This window comes from Lipotes vexillifer, unplaced genomic scaffold (genome assembly GCF_000442215.2).
Source record: "Lipotes vexillifer unplaced genomic scaffold, Lipotes_vexillifer_v1.1 scaffold59, whole genome shotgun sequence".
NCBI lineage: Eukaryota > Metazoa > Chordata > Mammalia > Artiodactyla > Lipotidae > Lipotes > Lipotes vexillifer.
Window position 1 is genome coordinate 1177701 of NW_006791208.1, and position 17563 is coordinate 1195263.

General features: G+C 47.7%; 1 protein-coding gene across 1 annotated transcript in view; it reads right to left on the reverse strand.

Annotated features, from left to right (window-relative positions):
- Positions 1-12717: 12717 nt before the first annotated feature.
- POLR3A (RNA polymerase III subunit A) overlaps positions 12718-17563 on the reverse strand; it is a 52146-nt gene continuing 47300 nt past the window's right edge. Inside the window, exons 30-31 of the mRNA XM_007464207.1 lie at positions 16708-16840; positions 12718-14831 (exon numbers count right to left, since the gene is read on the reverse strand). Of these exons, the coding sequence (XP_007464269.1) occupies positions 14683-14831; positions 16708-16840 (282 nt within the window). The 3' untranslated portion in view covers positions 12718-14682. The remainder of the gene's footprint in view (positions 14832-16707; positions 16841-17563) is intronic.

The following is a 17563-nucleotide window of genomic DNA, read 5'->3' on the forward strand; positions in this document are numbered from 1 at the left end:
GGCCTGCTTTAAAATGTAGACTTTATTTAGGTATGATGAGGCCAGCAGATCAGGAGACGATTGTCATTGAAAAGATAGTACATGTACAGCATGGTGACTATTCTTCATAATACTGCATTGCATACTTAAAACTTGCTGAGAGGGAATTCCCCGGTGGTCCAGTGGTTAGGATTCCACCATTCCTTTGTCGGGGGTTCGGGTTTGATCCCTGGTCAGGGAATTAAGATCTCACAAGCTGCGCGGTGTGGCCGAAAAAAAAAAAGTTGCTCAGGGAGTAGACCTTAAGAGTCCTCATCATGAGAAAAACATTTTTTTTGGTAACTATGTATGATGACAGATGTTAACCAGACTTATTGTGGTGAACATTTTGCATACACAGTCATCCCTCAATATTTCCTGGGGATTGGTTCCAGGACCCCTGAGGATACTTAAATCCACAGATGCTCAAGTCCCTTATATAAAATGGCATAGAATTTGCATATAACCTACACATATCCTCCCATATACTTTATTTTTTATTTTTTTATTTTTAAAATTTATTTATTTATTTATTTATTTATTTGGCTGCGTTGCATTTTCGTTGCTGTGCGTGGGCTTTCTCTAGCTGTGGTGAGCGGGGGCTACTCTTCGTTGCCATGAACAGACTTCTCATTGCGGTGGCTTCTCTTGTTGCCGAGCGTGGGCTCTAGGCAGGCAGGCTTCAGTAGTTGTGGCACGTGGCTCAGTAGTTGTGGCTCGCGGGCTCTAGAGCGCAGGCTCAGGAGTTGTGGTGCAGGGGCTTAGTTGCTCCTCGGCATGTGGGATCTTCCGGGACCGGGGCTCGAACCTGTGTCCCCTGCATTGGTAGGTGAATTCTTAACCACTGGGCCACAAGGGAAGCCCCTCCCGTATACTTTAAATCATCTGTAGGTTATTTATAATACCTAATACAATGTAAATGTCATGTAAATAGTCGTAAATACAATGTAAATAATTGCTGGTGCAGCAAATTCAAGTCCTGTTCTTTGGACCTTGCTGGAATTTTTTTGTGTGTGAATATTTTTGATACGTGGTTGGTTGAATCCATGGTTGCTGAACCCTTGGATACAGAGGGCAGACTGTATACAAGTATTGAATCATTATGTTGTACACCTGAAACTAATATAATGTTATATGTCAGTTAAACCTCAATTAAAAAAAAAGAAAGAAAAGATAGTATGTTACTCACAGTTCCCAAGAGGAGGGGCCACACCATGCAGGGTCATGCCAGGAAGCACCAGGGTCAGTCAGTCAGGAGGCAGGAGGGGAGAGGGAACATGGGCAAGAGCCTTTATTGTGGTTTCTGCAGGAAACACAGGTGAGACAAGTATACAGGCATAGGACTGACCAGTTTGAACAATTTCAGTGGGCACTGGGGCATAGGGCCGCCCCTAGTTGTCTGATACCTGGCTCTGGGATGATTAGGACAGGGAAATAGTCACCTAGAGTGTGAGAGTTTGTAAGGTCCTGATAAAGAGGATGGTTGGTGTATGGGCTCTGAATTGACTAGTTTGCACATAGAAGGTGTACTCACTGGAGAGCTCTTTACTATGTCGGAATTGGCTACTCCTGAGAAGCACAGTCTCTTCAGGGTCAGCACAGGCCCCAAGATGTCAAAGCATCAGAATAAGAAGAGATGCTTCCTACAAGGCTGATGCCCAGGGTCTTAATCACTTTGCCTTCCCTCCTTAATACCTTCTTTCATTGATGGTTTTGAAATTTTACTTTTTCTCCTTTGGGCTGTGGAACTCTTTCTCCAAATGAAATCTTGAGGCTGTCCAATTTATTAAAGACTGCTACTCTGATGCTGACAGATAGTAATTAGACTTATTGTGATCATTTCATAATGTATAAAAATATCGAATCATTAGGTTGTACACCTGAAACGAATACATTGTAAGTCAATTATATTTCAATAAAAAAAAAAAGAATGCTGCTGTGGCTGGTGGGCAGGGGTAGGAGGGCACAGTATGAAGCCCCCAATAGTTTGCACCTACTCATTTCAGAAGCAGCCTTAGGGGCCCTACTGGCCCCTCTTATACAGAGCAGAAGGGGTGAGAGGAGGCTGGCCAGGAGGCAGATCCTAGAGTGGCCACTAAGGCTGTGTGACCTTGGGGTAGTAATTTCCCTCTCACTCTCTTTTATTTATTTATTTATTTGTTTGTTTGTTTGATTATTTATTTATTTATTATTTAGCTGTGCCACACAGCTTGCCAGATCTTAGTTCCCCGACCAGGGATTGAACCCAGGGCCATGGCAGTGAAAGCGCCGAGTCCTAACCACTGGACTGCCAGGGAAGTCCATCTCACTCTCTTCTTTGAAAGAGCTTTATTGAGATATCATTCACACACCTTACAATTTACCCATTTAAAGTATACAATTAAGTGACTTTTAGAATACTTAGACTTGTGCATCTATCACCGCAATCGATTTTAGAACATTTTCATCACCCCAAAAAGAAACCTCATACCCATTAGCAGTCACCATCCAACCTTCCTATCCCCCCAGCCCTAGGCAACCACTGATTTACTTTCTGTCTTTATAGATTTCCCTATTCTGGACATTTCATATAAATTGAATCATTTAATATGTGGTCATGTGTGATCCTTTGTGAGAGGCTTCTTTCATGTAGTGTAATGTTTTTGAGCATCATCCACATTGTACCATGTGTCAGTATTTCATTCCTTTTTGTGGCAGAATAATACTCCACTATGAGTATGTCACATTTTGTTTATCTGTTCATCCACTGATGGACATCTGGGTTCTTTCTACTTTTTGTCTATTACGGATAATGCTGCCATGAACATTCATGTACAAGTTTTTGTGTTAAAATATTTTTGAATTCTCTTGGGGATATACCTAGGTGTGGAATTGCTGGGTCATGTGGTAAACCTATGTTTAACCTTTTGAGCAACTACCAGACTTGTTTTCCAAAGTGGCTTGTTATGGACTGAATGTTTGCCTGCCCCCCACAATTCATATGTCAGAAGCCTTAAGAAGGTGGGGCCTTTGGGACATAATTAGGTTTAGATGAGGTCATGAGGGTGGTGCCCCCATAATGGGATTAGTGTCCTTTTAAGAAGAGGAATAGATACCAGAGCTTCCTCTCGCCACCATGTGAGGACTCGGCAAGAAGGTGGTTGTCTGCAAATCAGCATGACGACCCTTATGAGGAACTGAATATGTTAACACCTTGATCTAGGACTTCTCAGTGTCCAGAACTGTGAGAAATGAATGTCTGTTACCTAAGCCATACAGCCTGTGGGTTTTTGTTGTAGCAGCTCAAGCTAAGACACAGATGTGTATGAAGTTTCCAATTTCCCCACCAGCAGTGTATGAAGTTCCAATTTCTCAGCTTCACAAACGCTTGTTACCCTTCGTCTTTTTGACTGTAGTAATCTTAATGGGTGTGAGGAGGGATCTCACAGTTTGGGTTTGCATTTTCCTGGTGGCTCGCCTTCCCTCTCTTGAGCCACACCCTCCTCCTTTGCTAAGACAGGATCTAGAGGTTCTTCAAAAGTCCTTCTGGGACACCAATGTTAAGCAATTATACTCCAATAAAGATGTAAAAAAAAAAAAAAAAAAAAGTCCTTCTGGGGATTTCCCTGGTGGTCCAGTGGTTAAGACACTGCGCTTCCACTGTACCGGGTGTGGGCTCAGTCCCTGGTCGGGGAACTAAGATCCCCCATGCTGTGCAGCACGGCCAAAAAAAGTAAATAAATTTTAAAAAATTAAAAAAAACCCAAGTCCTTCTGGCTTGACATTCTGAGTTCTTTATGTGTTTCCTTTAGAACCCTGAAGATCCACTGCTGTGGGTGGGATTAGAGAGTGGGGTGAGGGAGAGGAAAAGGAAGAGACAGGCTGTGACAAGAGCGCTTAGAAATCCTTCTAAAGAGGTATGGTAACAGGATACCAGAGGTAGCAGCACATTTGCCTTCATCCAGTCCAAAGTGCCAAGCTATTTTATAGGTGAGGAAAGTGAGGTCCAGAGGGGTGACAGTTACGTAAAGGTGCTCAGCATGTCAGTGGCAGATCAGAGAATCCAGACTTGCTTAGGGGTACTGGAGAGCCCTGGGTTTGATTCCCACTGATCTGTGTGACTGTGGGCCACTTTCTGAACCACAGTTTCCCCATCTGTGTAATGCGGATAATACCTACTTTATGGAGTTGTTTTGAGGATATAAAATATTTAACATAGTAAATGCTCTGTAAATAACTTACTTAATTTTGGAATTTTTTTTTAAAGTAAGTTTCGTTAACCTCCATCACCTTGCATCATTACAGTTTTTTTTCTTGTGATGAGAACTTTTATTTTTTTGAGATTAACTTTATTATACATTATTACCAAATTTTATCATTATTTTTTGTTAATTAATTAATTTATTTTTGGCTGTGTTGGGTCTTTGTTGCTGCGCGCAGGCTTTCTCTCTAATTGCGGCAAGTGGGGGCCACTTTTCATTGTGGAGCACCAGCTTCTCACTGCGGTGGCTTCTTTTTGTTGTGGAGCATGGGCTCTAGGTGCATGGGCTCAGTAATTGTGGCTCGTGGGCTCTAGAGTGCAGGCTCAGTAGTTGTGGTGCACGGGCTTAATTCCTCTGCGGCATGTGAGATCTTCCAGGACGAGGGCTTGAATCCATGTCCCCTGCATTGGCAGGCAGATTCTTAACCAGTGCGCCACCAGGGAAGTCCCTAATTTTGGAATATTTAATATCTACATACCTATAATAAAATAAATTCAAATAATATACAAAAGAGCATACAGTGAAAAATCTCTCTCCTCCACACCCTTCTCGGGAGCCACTACTTTTACTAGTTTCCTGTCTTTTCTTTCAGATATATTCTGTGCATACAATAGAAGTTATTTACCACACGGGTCCCTTAGAGTCGGTGGAGATCATTAACTTGCTGCCTTTTTAAGCTGGTCTTCCCCACCCTGGCCCTTCACTCCCCCTTCTCCTGCCAGCACACAGAACTGTGGGGCTCCCTTATTTGTCCAGCTCCCCTTTCCCAAGCCCCATCCACCTGGTAATGATTTCCTAGAGAGTCTCCCAGGGGTCTCCATGGGGACGTTTCCTGCTCCAATCTCCATGGCAACTCTTCAGGTTGCCATGGTGACACTTAAGTGATTATTTGGAGACCCTTAAATAAATCACCCACGGTGGTATATGCTAGAAGCATTTGGCTCCGGCTCTTATGTTTGGGGCCAGGCTTGGGGCCCAGGCCTGCAGGCAGAAATGGGAGGAGGGGAGGAGGCGGTGGTCCCGGCCCCTCGCCCTTGGTTCTAGCGCTACGAGGGGGCCTCCCTCCGCAAAGGTGGACTTGAGCCTTTGGGAAGTGGTGCAAGGACAAGCAGCAGTCAGGCTCCTGCAGTCCCTGAATAGATCCTGCAGCAAGCAGGAGATGCTTAACGGGACTGGGGGCTCAGGACGAGGGGCAGCTGTGAGGAAGCTGTAAAGTGACGGAGCAGGGATTCAAGTCCATGCCTGCTGGGCTCCAAGGCCCTCACTCCCTGACTCTACTGAGAGGGAATTTCAGATTGAATCCACCCCAGTTATTCAAAGCATATTTTTAGGGAATTCCCTGGTGGTCCAGTGGTTAGGACTCTGCAGTTCCACTACTGGGGGCACAGGTTCTAGCCTTGGTTGGGGAACTAAGATCCCACATGCTGAGCGGCACGGAAAAAACAACAAAAAAACACAATATTTTTAAAGCACCTACTACATGCCACGTACTGTGCTAAGCATTGGGGTTACAGCAGTGAATAAAACAAACAAAAATACCTGTTCTTCTGGAGCTTACATTCTACTGGGGGAGATATAATTAGCAAAATAATTAACTCTGTAGGCTAAACGGTGGTTTAAGTGCAGGGTTAGGGAAAGGGGCTAGGGAGTGCCAGGATAGGCGGTGGCATGCACCGCCACAAGGGCTGGGGCTCCTGGGGCCCAGCTCTTGGGACAGTGGTCTTGGGACAATTCTCCCAAGGGACTAAGAATGAGGTGTGAGAAGAACTGGTGAAGACTGGAGGCTCCATCAGTTGTGACCGGCTCCTTCCATGTGTTCTGGCAGCACAGCTAACAGTTTAGTCTTCCAGTTTCCTGGATGCCTCAGAAGATGCATTAAAGCAGACAGGCATGGCTGAGGGTTTAATGTCCATTTTACAGACTGGGAAACTGAGACCAAAAGGAGGAAGCAGCGTGCCTAAGGCAGTGCTGCTAATGGCAGGCAGAGTGAGAACTACAGCTTGAGTCTTGGAGAGTCCAGGAGTATTTCTGCTGGACAAATGGATTTATTGGCAAACCTGCAAATTCGTACCTACCCTGAGTACTGTTTTACAGAAAGCTGAAAAAACCACTTGTCTTGAGCACCTGGGAGACCGGTGGAGTCTATCTGGGGAGTCTGGTTTATTTTATTTCTAATGTCAAACCCAAGTGGTATGTGACGGCTTGTTCTTCAGCAGTGGAGCAGACGGAAGGGCGCAGTGGTGTGATTCTTCTCACTCCTGGCTTCCCCTCCTCGAGGAAATGGAGAAGTTTGGAAGCACAGGTCCAAGGCACACAGTGTACAGAGTGCATAGCAAGTGTTACTCTGTGCCAACAAGCTTCCTAAGGAGGTGGTGAGACGAGTCCTTGTACACTAGCCTCTCTCTGACTTCTCTGAGTATAGATTATCCACCTTTAAATAGGCCTTGGGAACAATTCCCTGGCGGTCCAGGCATTAGGACTCTGCTTTCACTGCTGAGGGCACGGGTTCAATTCTTGGTCCGGGAACTAAGATCCCATAAGCTGTGTGGTGAGGCAAAAAAAAAAAAAAAAAAATAGGCCTTGCTTTTGGGGCCAGGTTCAGAGGCAACAGAAGATGATTTCAGGCCAGTTTAAGCCTCAAGAGGTATTCACTGCAAGTTCCTCAGACAGTGAGTAGAGGAGCTGAGTGGGCAGCCTCAGGAGGGACAGGAGGCCATGGGCACCCTCTGGGGCCTGGCCTCCGCTCAGACCCCAGGTTAGAGCTCCTGGAGATGATGTGGCTGGTCTCCCACTGGCGGCCCTTGGGGGGCCAGGCTCCCTCCTTCCACAGGCCTTCCTGCGCACTGGCGCCTCTGCATGCAAACGCTCATACCCTTGCTCTGCTCATCCTTCAGGAATCCGCTTTGTCACTGCTCACAGAGGCCTCCTCTTCCTTCTCCATCACTGCAGCTGTCTCCTCGATTCTTAGTGTGGTTTGTAATTGTCCATTTGTTTACTGTCTCATCCAGACTGCTTTTCAATCTGAATACAGTATCCCCTAACCACATATGGGCTCTGAGAACTTGAAACTTGAGATGTGCTGTTAAGAGTAAAACATACACTGGAGTTTGAAAACCTAGTATGAAGAGTGTAAAATACCTCATTCATTTTTTTTTTTTTTTGCGGTACGGGGGCCTCTCACTGCTGTGGGCTCTCCCGCTGCGGAGCACAGGCTCTGGACGCACAGGCTCAGCGGTCATGGCATGGGGGCCCAGCCGCTCTGCAGCAGGTGGGATCCTCCAGGACCGGGGCCCGAACCCACGTCCCCTGCATCGGCAGGCGGACTGTCAACCACTGTGCTACCAGGGAAGCCCCATTCATAATTTTTATATCGATTGCATGTTGAAATATTGTGGATATGTTGAATTATGTAGATTATTAAAATTAAGTTCACAATTTAAAAAATGTGGATACTAGAAAATTTTAACTTACATATGTGGCTTCTATTATATTTCTGCTGGATAGTGATGTGACTACATTAATTCTGTAAGGAAAGGAGTCATGGAAGTGTTCACCACTCAATACCCTGCACCTGGTACTGGGGCCAGGACATAGTAGGTGAGAAATAAACAGTGTTATTTATTGAATGAACGCTTGACCGTTACATTTTCCATCAGTCTAGAGACATTTTGAACAGTCTGCTAAGGAATGTGATCTAATTTAAATGTCGATTTTTTAAAAAATATTTATTTATTTGGTTGCCCTGGTTCTTAGTTGCAGCACACGGGATCTTTGTTGCCACATGCAGGATCTTTAGTTGCAGCATGTGAACTCTTAGTTGCGGCATGTGGGACTAGTTCCCTGGCCAAGAATCGAACCTAGGCCCCCTGCATTGGGAGTGCAGAGTCTTAGCTACTGCACCACCAGGGAAGTCCCTTAAATGTCAGATTATTAAACAACAAAAACTCAGGCATAAAATTTGCAAGAAAGGGAAAAGAAAGGGGAGAGTGAAGGGCCGGCGCAAGGGGGGTGGGGGTGGTGTCTCAGTCCCTTTTGAAGAGGAAGAGGTTCCATGATTACACCCCCCAGCAACATTCCAGTTCTGAGGGGTTTAGGGAAATTTCCCAACTTTTGTCAAGCAAAAACAAAACCAAAAAAAGTCCTGATACTCCACAGGCAGACACAATTGTTGCCCACTTCTGCTCCTCTCCATGCTTTTTGCTAACAGAAGCCCCTACATGGCCACCCAGAACCCAAAGACCATCTTCCAGCCTCCTTGGCAACTCGGTTTGGCTAGTTCCAGCTGAGGGGATGTAAACAGAACCACCAAGTTAACTTCTGGGAACTTTCCTTCAAGGGAAGTGCTACGCTTCTTTCCCCTTTTCTTCTGGCTCTAACGCCTGGTGCTCAAGTAGCCACCTTGGACCACGAGGGCCGTATCCTAGGGCTCGGGAAGGGGAGGTTGGGAGGGGCCTGGGTGCCCCACAGCTTTGTGAAACTGCTTTATCAATCCTGGAACGCCCTCTCTGGTCTTTTTATGTCAGAAAAGAAAATCCTAGGTATTTAAGGCAGTGTTAACCGTTTTTTTTTTTTTTTTTGGCCACGCCTCACAGCATGTGGGATCTCAGTTCCCTGACCAGGGATGGAACCCGCACCCCCTGCAGTGGAAATGCAGAGTCTTAACCACCGGACCGCCAGAGAAGTCCCAAGGCCGTGTTGACTTAGATTTTTTGTCAACTTATCCTGATAACGATGTCCTCCTCCCTGAATACGTGGTGCCTACTTGACTTATGTTTATATAACTGGAAGGGATCACTCAGCTATTTTCAGGACAGGACACTCATCACTTTCCAGAACAAAGTCTGGTCCGAGATGACCTGATTCCTTTACCATCAGATATTGATTAAAAAAAAAAAAAAAGGCAATACCTAAGTACTTAAGTACCTAAGTACAACATTAGAAAGGAGTGGAAAGTAACTCCCTCATGCCTCTACCCTTCAGTCTTCCAGTTTCTATCCCCAGAGGTGGGCATTATTACCAATTTCTTAATATATTCTTTGCTGATGATTTTTCAATGGCAACCTGTCTTTTAAAGAGAGGGACACCCTGTTATACAATACACCTATGTAAATAAATATGTCAATATCCACATCTCTGTATTAAAAGTCTGAGTTATTTTGGTCTTACTACCCAGAACCCTTCAAATGAGATCACATTTACCTCATGGCCTAAATGCAAACGTTCAAGCCCTCAGCCACATGACTGCCAAACGTCTGTTCCCTTCCCTGCCTTCTTTGTCCCTCGTGTGAAATACTTCCCGGGATCTGACTGAGCAGAGAGTGAGGCAGGAGTTATGTCTAGGGAGACCCTATTTCCAAGGCCACAAAAGACAGCTCCATCTGAGTGAATTAAAAAGGGTCAGAGGACTGGGTTTTACTTGTGAATTCGCAAATCATATTTTTCAGTAAAAATAGTGATAGTCACCATAATTGCAAACATACTTAATGAGCATGTACTCTGTGCCAGGCACTGTACTAAGACCTTATATGCATAATCATGTTGAAACTCACAATGACCCTATCAGTTAGGTAAATAACATTCCTATCTTATAAATGAGTGAGGCAAAGAGGTTAGCTCAAGGCCACCAGATAAAAAGGGGAAATTTTGATTTGAATTCCGACAGTCTGAACCCAGGCTCTTAACCACAAGACGACCCTGACAACCTGATCAGATGGTAAACCCCATGCATGCAGGGACTTTCTCTGAGGGCTCAGGACACCACCTGGCACAGAACAAAAGCATAATAACCACTTATTAACTCTGTGTTGGTGGTGGGATAAGAATAGCTGCATCCTTTCCCAGTAACTACAGATTCACATCCTCTGCTCAGGGCACACCCTCCAAAATCCAGGCCCAAGGGAAGGCAAAATGGGGTATGGAGGGCCTATATGAAAGGGTTGGAACCTGAGGGCTGTGCTGGCTCAGAGGGACCATTCTCTGCCCTGATGAGGCCTCATGTACTGAGCCTGCCCAAAGGAGCCAGGCCCTCAATTCTGCATTTAAAATAATTTTTTTTTTTTTAATTGGAGTATAGTTGCTTTACACTGCTGTGTCAGTTTCTGCTGTACAGCAAAGTGAATCAGCCATATATATATATATATATATATCCTCTTTTTGGGATTTCCTTCCCATTTAGGTCACCACAGAGCATCGAGTTCCCTGTGTTATACAGTAGATTCTCATTAGTTACCTATTTTATATGTAGTATCAATAGTGTATATATGTCAATCCCAATCTTCCAATTCATCCCACACCCCCTTCTCTACATCTGTTTCTGCTTTGCAAATAAGATCTTTACCATTTTTCTAGATTCCACATATATGCATTAACATACGATATTTTTCTCTTACTTCACTCTGTATGACAGTCTCTAGGTCCATCCACGTCTCTGCAAATTGCACAATTTCATTCATTTTTATGGCTGAGTAATATTCCGTTGTGTATAGTCACCCCATTTTCTTTATCCATTCATCTGTTGATGGACATTTAGGTTGTTTCCATGTCCTGGCTATTGTAAATAGTGCTGCAATGGACATTGGGGAGCATATATCACTTTGAACTATGGTTTTCCCTAGATATACGCCCAGTAGTGGGGTTGCTAGGTCATATGGAATTTTACAGCTTTAACCCTACCCTGTGCTGGACACATTTTTATCAAGTTTGCTCCACCCGCGTCTGTTGAAGAATTCTTTTTAGATGCATTAGTATCAGATTTACCTGTTTTGTCTACTGCTGTACCTATGACAAGACTCTGGACATAGCAGGCTAGTCTGGACTAGTCGAATGAATGAAAGAACACTTAAGCTAGACACCTGATCCTGGCCAGGTGGCATCTTCAGGGCACAGGTGTGGGGGAAACTTTGCTGCGTCCCACTGGGTTTGAATTAGCTACACTGGGGGTGGGGGGCGCTGGGTGCTCACTGCTTACCTCTAGAGGCTGGCTTGTGGCGGGAACATTAATTATCTTGGGAGTTACAGCTCACATGTATCCCAATCACCCTGTTTCACAACCCACAGGGATGAACTGCTACACTTTTTTGTATAACAAGTTTTCTTCTTTTGAGTTTTGGTAGAAAAAGAGAGTTCTGCCAAGAGACAACAAAAATTCAAGAAAAATAATCATTCCATAGTGTCAGATTCAATCAGACATGAATCAATGTGAATACAAATGGATAAACCCTGAAATAGAAACACAGCACTGTAATTTATTTAACTCTGACACAGACTCTGAAAGACTCCAGAATGTCTCTTCCGCCCCCAAAGGCCTGAACAAAGGGGGGAGAATGGGGGGGTAGGGGGTGGGGACTGTAACCGAATCAATCGCTATTTCGATCCCCTGGTACGTAGGATGGAAAAAGGGTCAAGAACTGGACAGATCACCAGTCAGAAACATGTGTCTGTTAATGGATGAGACGGAATTTAAATGTGTTTTTCTTATTTCTTCCAAACAGGCCAGAATAAAACCCTAACCTTCTATTGAGCTCACTCTCGAGAACACACTGCTATCTGGTGTTTCAGTTCGCGCTTGCACAAAGCCCGAGGCCAGGGCAGGGCAGATGGTCACATTAGGGACAATTTTAACTCCCACCCCTGGGATGCACGGTGGGGAACCTGGAGTAGGGTTTACTGGTCAGCGCTGCCTATGGGCCCAGCAGGGCTGGCAGCACCACGAGGGTATCTCACTCCTCACAGGGGGTGTGCCCCTTCCCGGAACCGCGTGCTGGCCTGAACCCGACTCCGGGCCTGCAGCCACTGCAATTACAGGTCTCATGCAGGGAGTCAGGGAGTGCTCGCCGAGGCAGGAGGAGGCTCCTGGTGGTGCTGCCTTTATTTTTTTATTAAAAAAATTTTTTTTGGCCACCCACAACGGGTGGCATGCGGGAACTTAGTTCCCCGACCAGGGATGGAACCTGTGCCCCCTGCAATAGAAAGTGCAGTCCTAACCAATGGACCGCCAGGGAAGTCCCAGTACCGCCTTTATTACTCACAGCAGCACATGGATGCCACGGTCCCTCCCCCCCACTTCACGTATGTGTCAAACAGATCAAGGTGGGCGTCGGTGTTCCCTCCCGCCACCCAATTCCACCCTCCCTTGCCCCTTGCGTGGATTCCAGCAGTCCTGGATCTGATCAGGCCTGTGGCTTACTTCCCAGGTGAGTTTTCAGGAAGCCAGCCGTGTGGCTCTGTGGCTCTTGGCATGTTGGGTGAGAGAAGCAGAGTCCGTGGTGAGGCTTCATGGCGCAACCCTGAAGAAGTTTGTTGATAGACTCAACACTTCGTCTTCAACCAGGCCACCTTAGTTCAGAGATGTGTGTGTGGGGGGGCTGAATGTGAAAAATGGCCTTTTTTCACATCACTGGCACCCTAAGAGAAGTCTGTAAGTTAACCTCATGGGTGTGGGGGTCAAACTAATTTTAACAGAATTTAAGCCTGAGCATTGCCGAAAAGTCACTCAGGTCAGGAATTCCTAACTCAAAATCACGTCAGTATGGGAGGGAAAGCACTCATCCCAAACACAGACCCAAGAACCAAGGGTTACACTAAGTACCTTAGTGGCATTAACTCAGAACCTGGGGAGCCGACTAGGGAATGACCAAAGAAGGTAGGTACATTATACTGCTTGAATTCTTTGACTCTCCCCTACTTTTTCTTTTACCACATCCATCTCTTTAATCATCCAAACCATCTTCTTGCTCAACAGATGCCCATCTCTTTGGTTTGTGCTGTTGTTTCTTCCAGTGGCTTGATACACTGAGATAAACAGGCTGTCATTTCTGAAGCAGACCTTCCTTCTCAAGTGCATGGAGCCAGAAAGCAGGGTCAAAGCCCCACTTTTCACTATCGTCTCACTTCCAACCAAGCAGCCTTGGTTTTCCTAGGCCTCATGGGAGGGAAGGAAGAGCCAGAGCGATAAAACTTGGCTCTGGGCAGGGAAGGAAGGAGGACAGGATCCACGGAGCGTTCTCCAGAGGGAGCAGATCTGCAGCTGCCGCAGTTCCTTTTTCGTGGCCCTGGGCCAATCCCCAGGAGCAAATTCAGCACAAAGAACCACCGTCTCCAGAAGCAAAACCCTGCGCTCTCTGAAGACAAGCTACACACATTTTTTTCCTATGTTGCACAAAACTCCCTCATAAGCCTTGAAAAACCCACCAGTGATGGTGCAGTCACTGGCAGAAGCCCAAGCAGGCAGTTAAACATAGGTTTTCCCAGGATGCCCTGTTGGTTCTCTCCTCATAGCCCGACGTGTGCTTTCTATTGTCACAGATCTCCTCTTTGAGGAGCCTGCTGTGCCACCTGGGGCGCGTCCCCAACCCTAGCTGGCACGCACCCCTGTGCAGGCCTTCGCCCTTCCTGTCTGGGTGACCACTTCAGCCCCAAGAGCTGGTGTCTGCTTGCACCCTCTGGGAGGACCCTCTCTCGCCACTCCTCTGGGACACTTTCCAGGCCTGCAGCTCTGCAACTGAGCCGCGAGCTCTTCAGCTGCAGATGGCAGGGCACACATGCAGATTCCGCAGGAGGGTGTGGATGCTGCCCAGGTGGTGTGTGGGCCTGGACCAGCATCACTCTTCATCTCTGTGTACACGACAGCGCCCACCTCAGCAGGCCCCACACTCCAGTGAGGCGTCTCCAGGCCATGAAGGATGGGTTTGCCTCTTGTCATGAGGTTGAGCCCCAACTATGGGGTCGGAAGTAGACAAAAAGAGGGTAGCTGGGAGGTCTGCAAAAGATGTTTCAGAGCAGGTGGCCTCACGACAGTTTCAGCTCAGTTACAAATCCTACACCGTCCCATTTGCTTAACCGGTTTTTCCAGTGACGCTTCAAAGCTGGCTTTCTTGGTATCTATAGCTTCTTGGTTTCAAAAGGAAAACCAAAATAACAATAAAAACTCCAAATTCTTCAAAGTGGACAAATAAATAATAGTAACAATATTTACATTAGTATGTCACACTTGGAGATTGCAGCATGACTGGGGAATGGAAGAACTGAGAATGTGCCCTGGCCCTGGGGCTTAGACCTGGCTCCCGGTCAGGGTGGGACACCTCTCTGAGTGGACAGAGGGACAGGTGAGGTGGGAACGAGCAGAGATTCTGGGCTGGGGGCTCCTCAAGTCCAGGGAGGTGGAGTGGGCAGGAGGTGCTGAGCTGTCCCTAGATTAATTAGGTTTCAAACAAACAGACCTATCCCCGTTCTCCCCAGCAAGCACTGTGCTGCGGTCTGGGTCACTGGGTGAGTTGCTCCTAGGATGCCGGGGCTTCTCTGACTGCCAGCATGGTGGGGATGGTAGGGCCTCGGTCCTGGGGAGCACAAAGCTCACGAGTCAGCTGCTGGCCTCCAGCCCCTTCCCAGACGACAAGGAGCCAAGGTCATAGTCCCCTTCCCTGGACTATGTGACAAGGGGGATGTGGAATTCATTTGTGTCGAAGATCAGGGGCCTCCTGGGAGGGCTTGGGTCCCTGTCAGCCTTGTGGAGCAGCTTGAAGAGCCCGGTGCCAATGTTCATGGGGATCCCCATGATGATGCATTCAGACACCCCTGAAACCAACCAGAAAGGATGTTAGAGGGCTTCTCGACACACGGGTAGGTTTTCAGGACAGAGAGACTACTGACTTGGGAGTCAGAAACTGGGCTTGGAGTCCCAGCCCCACTATACATCGTCGGATTGAACCCAGGCTGCTCGTTTCACGCCTCATCTATAGATGCTGAAGGCGTGGCATGGCGCTCCTGGACGGGTTGGGGGAATTCCAGTGAAGGGCAGTGCCCGCTCACAGCCCCGCTGCTGGCTCAGAGGTCTCTCCATCTGAGCCAAAGGCACCGTGTGGGCCTCACCTTCATGAGCGCTACACTCAGACAGCAGGGATATACTGAATGACACTCAGGAAAGCCCAAGTTTGCCACCCAGCACTTCCTTAACTTAGGGCCCAGGAGACAAGCAAATGGGATCATAGTAAGCAGATGCCAATCCCCCTGGAGACAGCAGCAGAGACTTGTTCCCTGTGCTCAGGGGTCAGGGCGGCTTAACAGAACCCCAAGCTTGGAGTCCACAGCCTGAATAAGAGACACTCAGAAGGCAGGGCCCTCGTAGTGCGACAGGAGTAAGGTGACAGTGCAGATTCTCCAAGCTCCTTTTCAGATTTTTAAGATCTAAATGTTGGGCTCTGTGTCAGGCTTCTGGTTTTACAACAAGCAAGTGTGTACCTGCTATGTTCTGGGCTTTGTGCTATCAGGGCACCAGAGAGGCAAACAACCAAGCTAAAAACCAACACGTAGTAAGGGCTGACACTGAGTTACAACATTTAAAGGACCAGGAGATTTCAAAGTTGGGGTAGGGTGACCACACTAGGTGCCCAGAGGGGTCAGTGGTGGAGAAGGGGCAGTGGGCGGGGCCACAGCAGGGCAGCAGCAAAGACCAGGCCCACCATCCTGGTGGTAGAGCTGGGGAGCTGGGTCTTAGCCCTGCTGTCAAGCAGACACGCTCTTATTTTTGCCTCGGCCTTGCCCTTCTCCTGCCCCAATCTCTGCTCCCTTTTCTTTCCTTTTACCTTTCATTGTCTTAAAGAATTATGTAATTTCTCTTTTCCTCTATTTGCAACCTGTGACCCTTGGGAAAGAAAGAGTTAATCTCAGGAGCAAAAAATAGGCATATATACCGACTGGGGCCCCACCTGAGCGTCGTCTTGGGTGGCCAATCCACACAAGGTGGTGAGAGGGGAAATGGCCACTAGGAAGCAGAGCTCTGGCGGCGGGGACGAAGGCCAGGCCTGGCGTCGCTGTTGGAGCCCCAGGCCCTCACAAACTCCCACCTCAGGCCACAGGGTCTTGCTGCGGCACGAGAAAGGCTAGAGCAAGGTGGGCACTCAGGGTGGGCAGGGGTCTGCTGTGACAGCCGCCCCTCGGGCTCCCTCTCCCGCAGGCCCGTCAGACAGGCGCTGTGTGGTGGGAGAGGAGGCTAGTGCAGGGCAAGATGCTCACCACAAAAGAGTCTGTTCCCTCGGTCTTCTCACTGAGAAAGGGTTCGATACCTGCATCTCACTGATGTGCCGAGATGCCATACAAGGTGCCCGGCACAGGCGTGCTGGCTGCCTCGCTCAGGAAGTCAGGACAGCGGGTGCCTGGGGCAGGATTGGAGTGGCGGACTGTAATTCTGAGGACTAGAAAATCCCTACATGCCCAGCGGCGATCTTTTCCCTGTACTGACAGAGAAGCCTTCTACAAATGTGAGGGACGCAGGCTGCCACAGTCAGGCTTTGGAGATAAAAGATAGGTCAGTTCCAACTCCATGATCTGTGACTTTATTCTTAAGTAAAAGCTCTGCCTGCTCAGGTTCCCCAACCTCCTGAGAAGCCCCAGCCATGGTCTAAGCTGCATCAACAAAGGCCTCTGGGGAGGCTGCTACAAACACCAAACCTACCACACACGGAGTCCTTCTGCCCGAAGTAGGCGGCGTCAAAGAGGTGGTCGGCTGTCTTCTCAAAGGAGGCCAGCATCAGCACGCTCTCCTTCATCTTGGCCAGGCCAAACCTAGTAATGCCCAGGACTTCACCCTGCACCACGGGAGAGAGAGCCAGAGTGGTACTCATGCCACTTAAAAAACGCATGCCCCGCCTTCCCTCAACAGAAGCAGCAAAAATCAGCAGAGCCCCAAGTCACAATCTCAGGTTTAAACAGGATCCTAACAGCTGTGTGTCCCACCTGTGTCCCTCTGAGGCCATCAGCCACTGACAACAAAGATCCCTACACTCACAGCCGGGTGCCACTGGAGCAAAGAATTAAGAACTGAGAAGTAAAGAGTGGATATATGTGTATGTATAACTGACTCACTTTGCTGTACAGCAGAAACTAACAAAACATTGTAAATCAACTATACTCCAATAAAAATTAATTAAAAAAAGAACTGAAAAGTAGGGAATTCCCTGGCGGTCCAGTGGTTAGGACTCTGCGCTTTCACTGCTGAGGGTCTGGGTTCAATCCCTGGTTGGGGAACTAAGATCCTGCAAGCTGCATGGCACGGTCAAAAAAAAAAAAAAAAAATCCCTGAAAAGTAGAATTAAGAATCTAACTTTTAAAAGAGTACTTCTGGGCTTCCCTGGTGGCGCAGTGGTTGAGAGTCCGCCTGCCGATGCCGGGGACACGGGTTAGTGCCCCGGACTGGGAAGATCTCACATGCTGCGGAGCGGCTGGGCCCGTGAGCCATGGCCGCTGAGCCTGCGCGTCCGGAGCCTGTGCTCCGCAACGGGAGAGGCCACAACAGTGAGAGGCCCATGTAC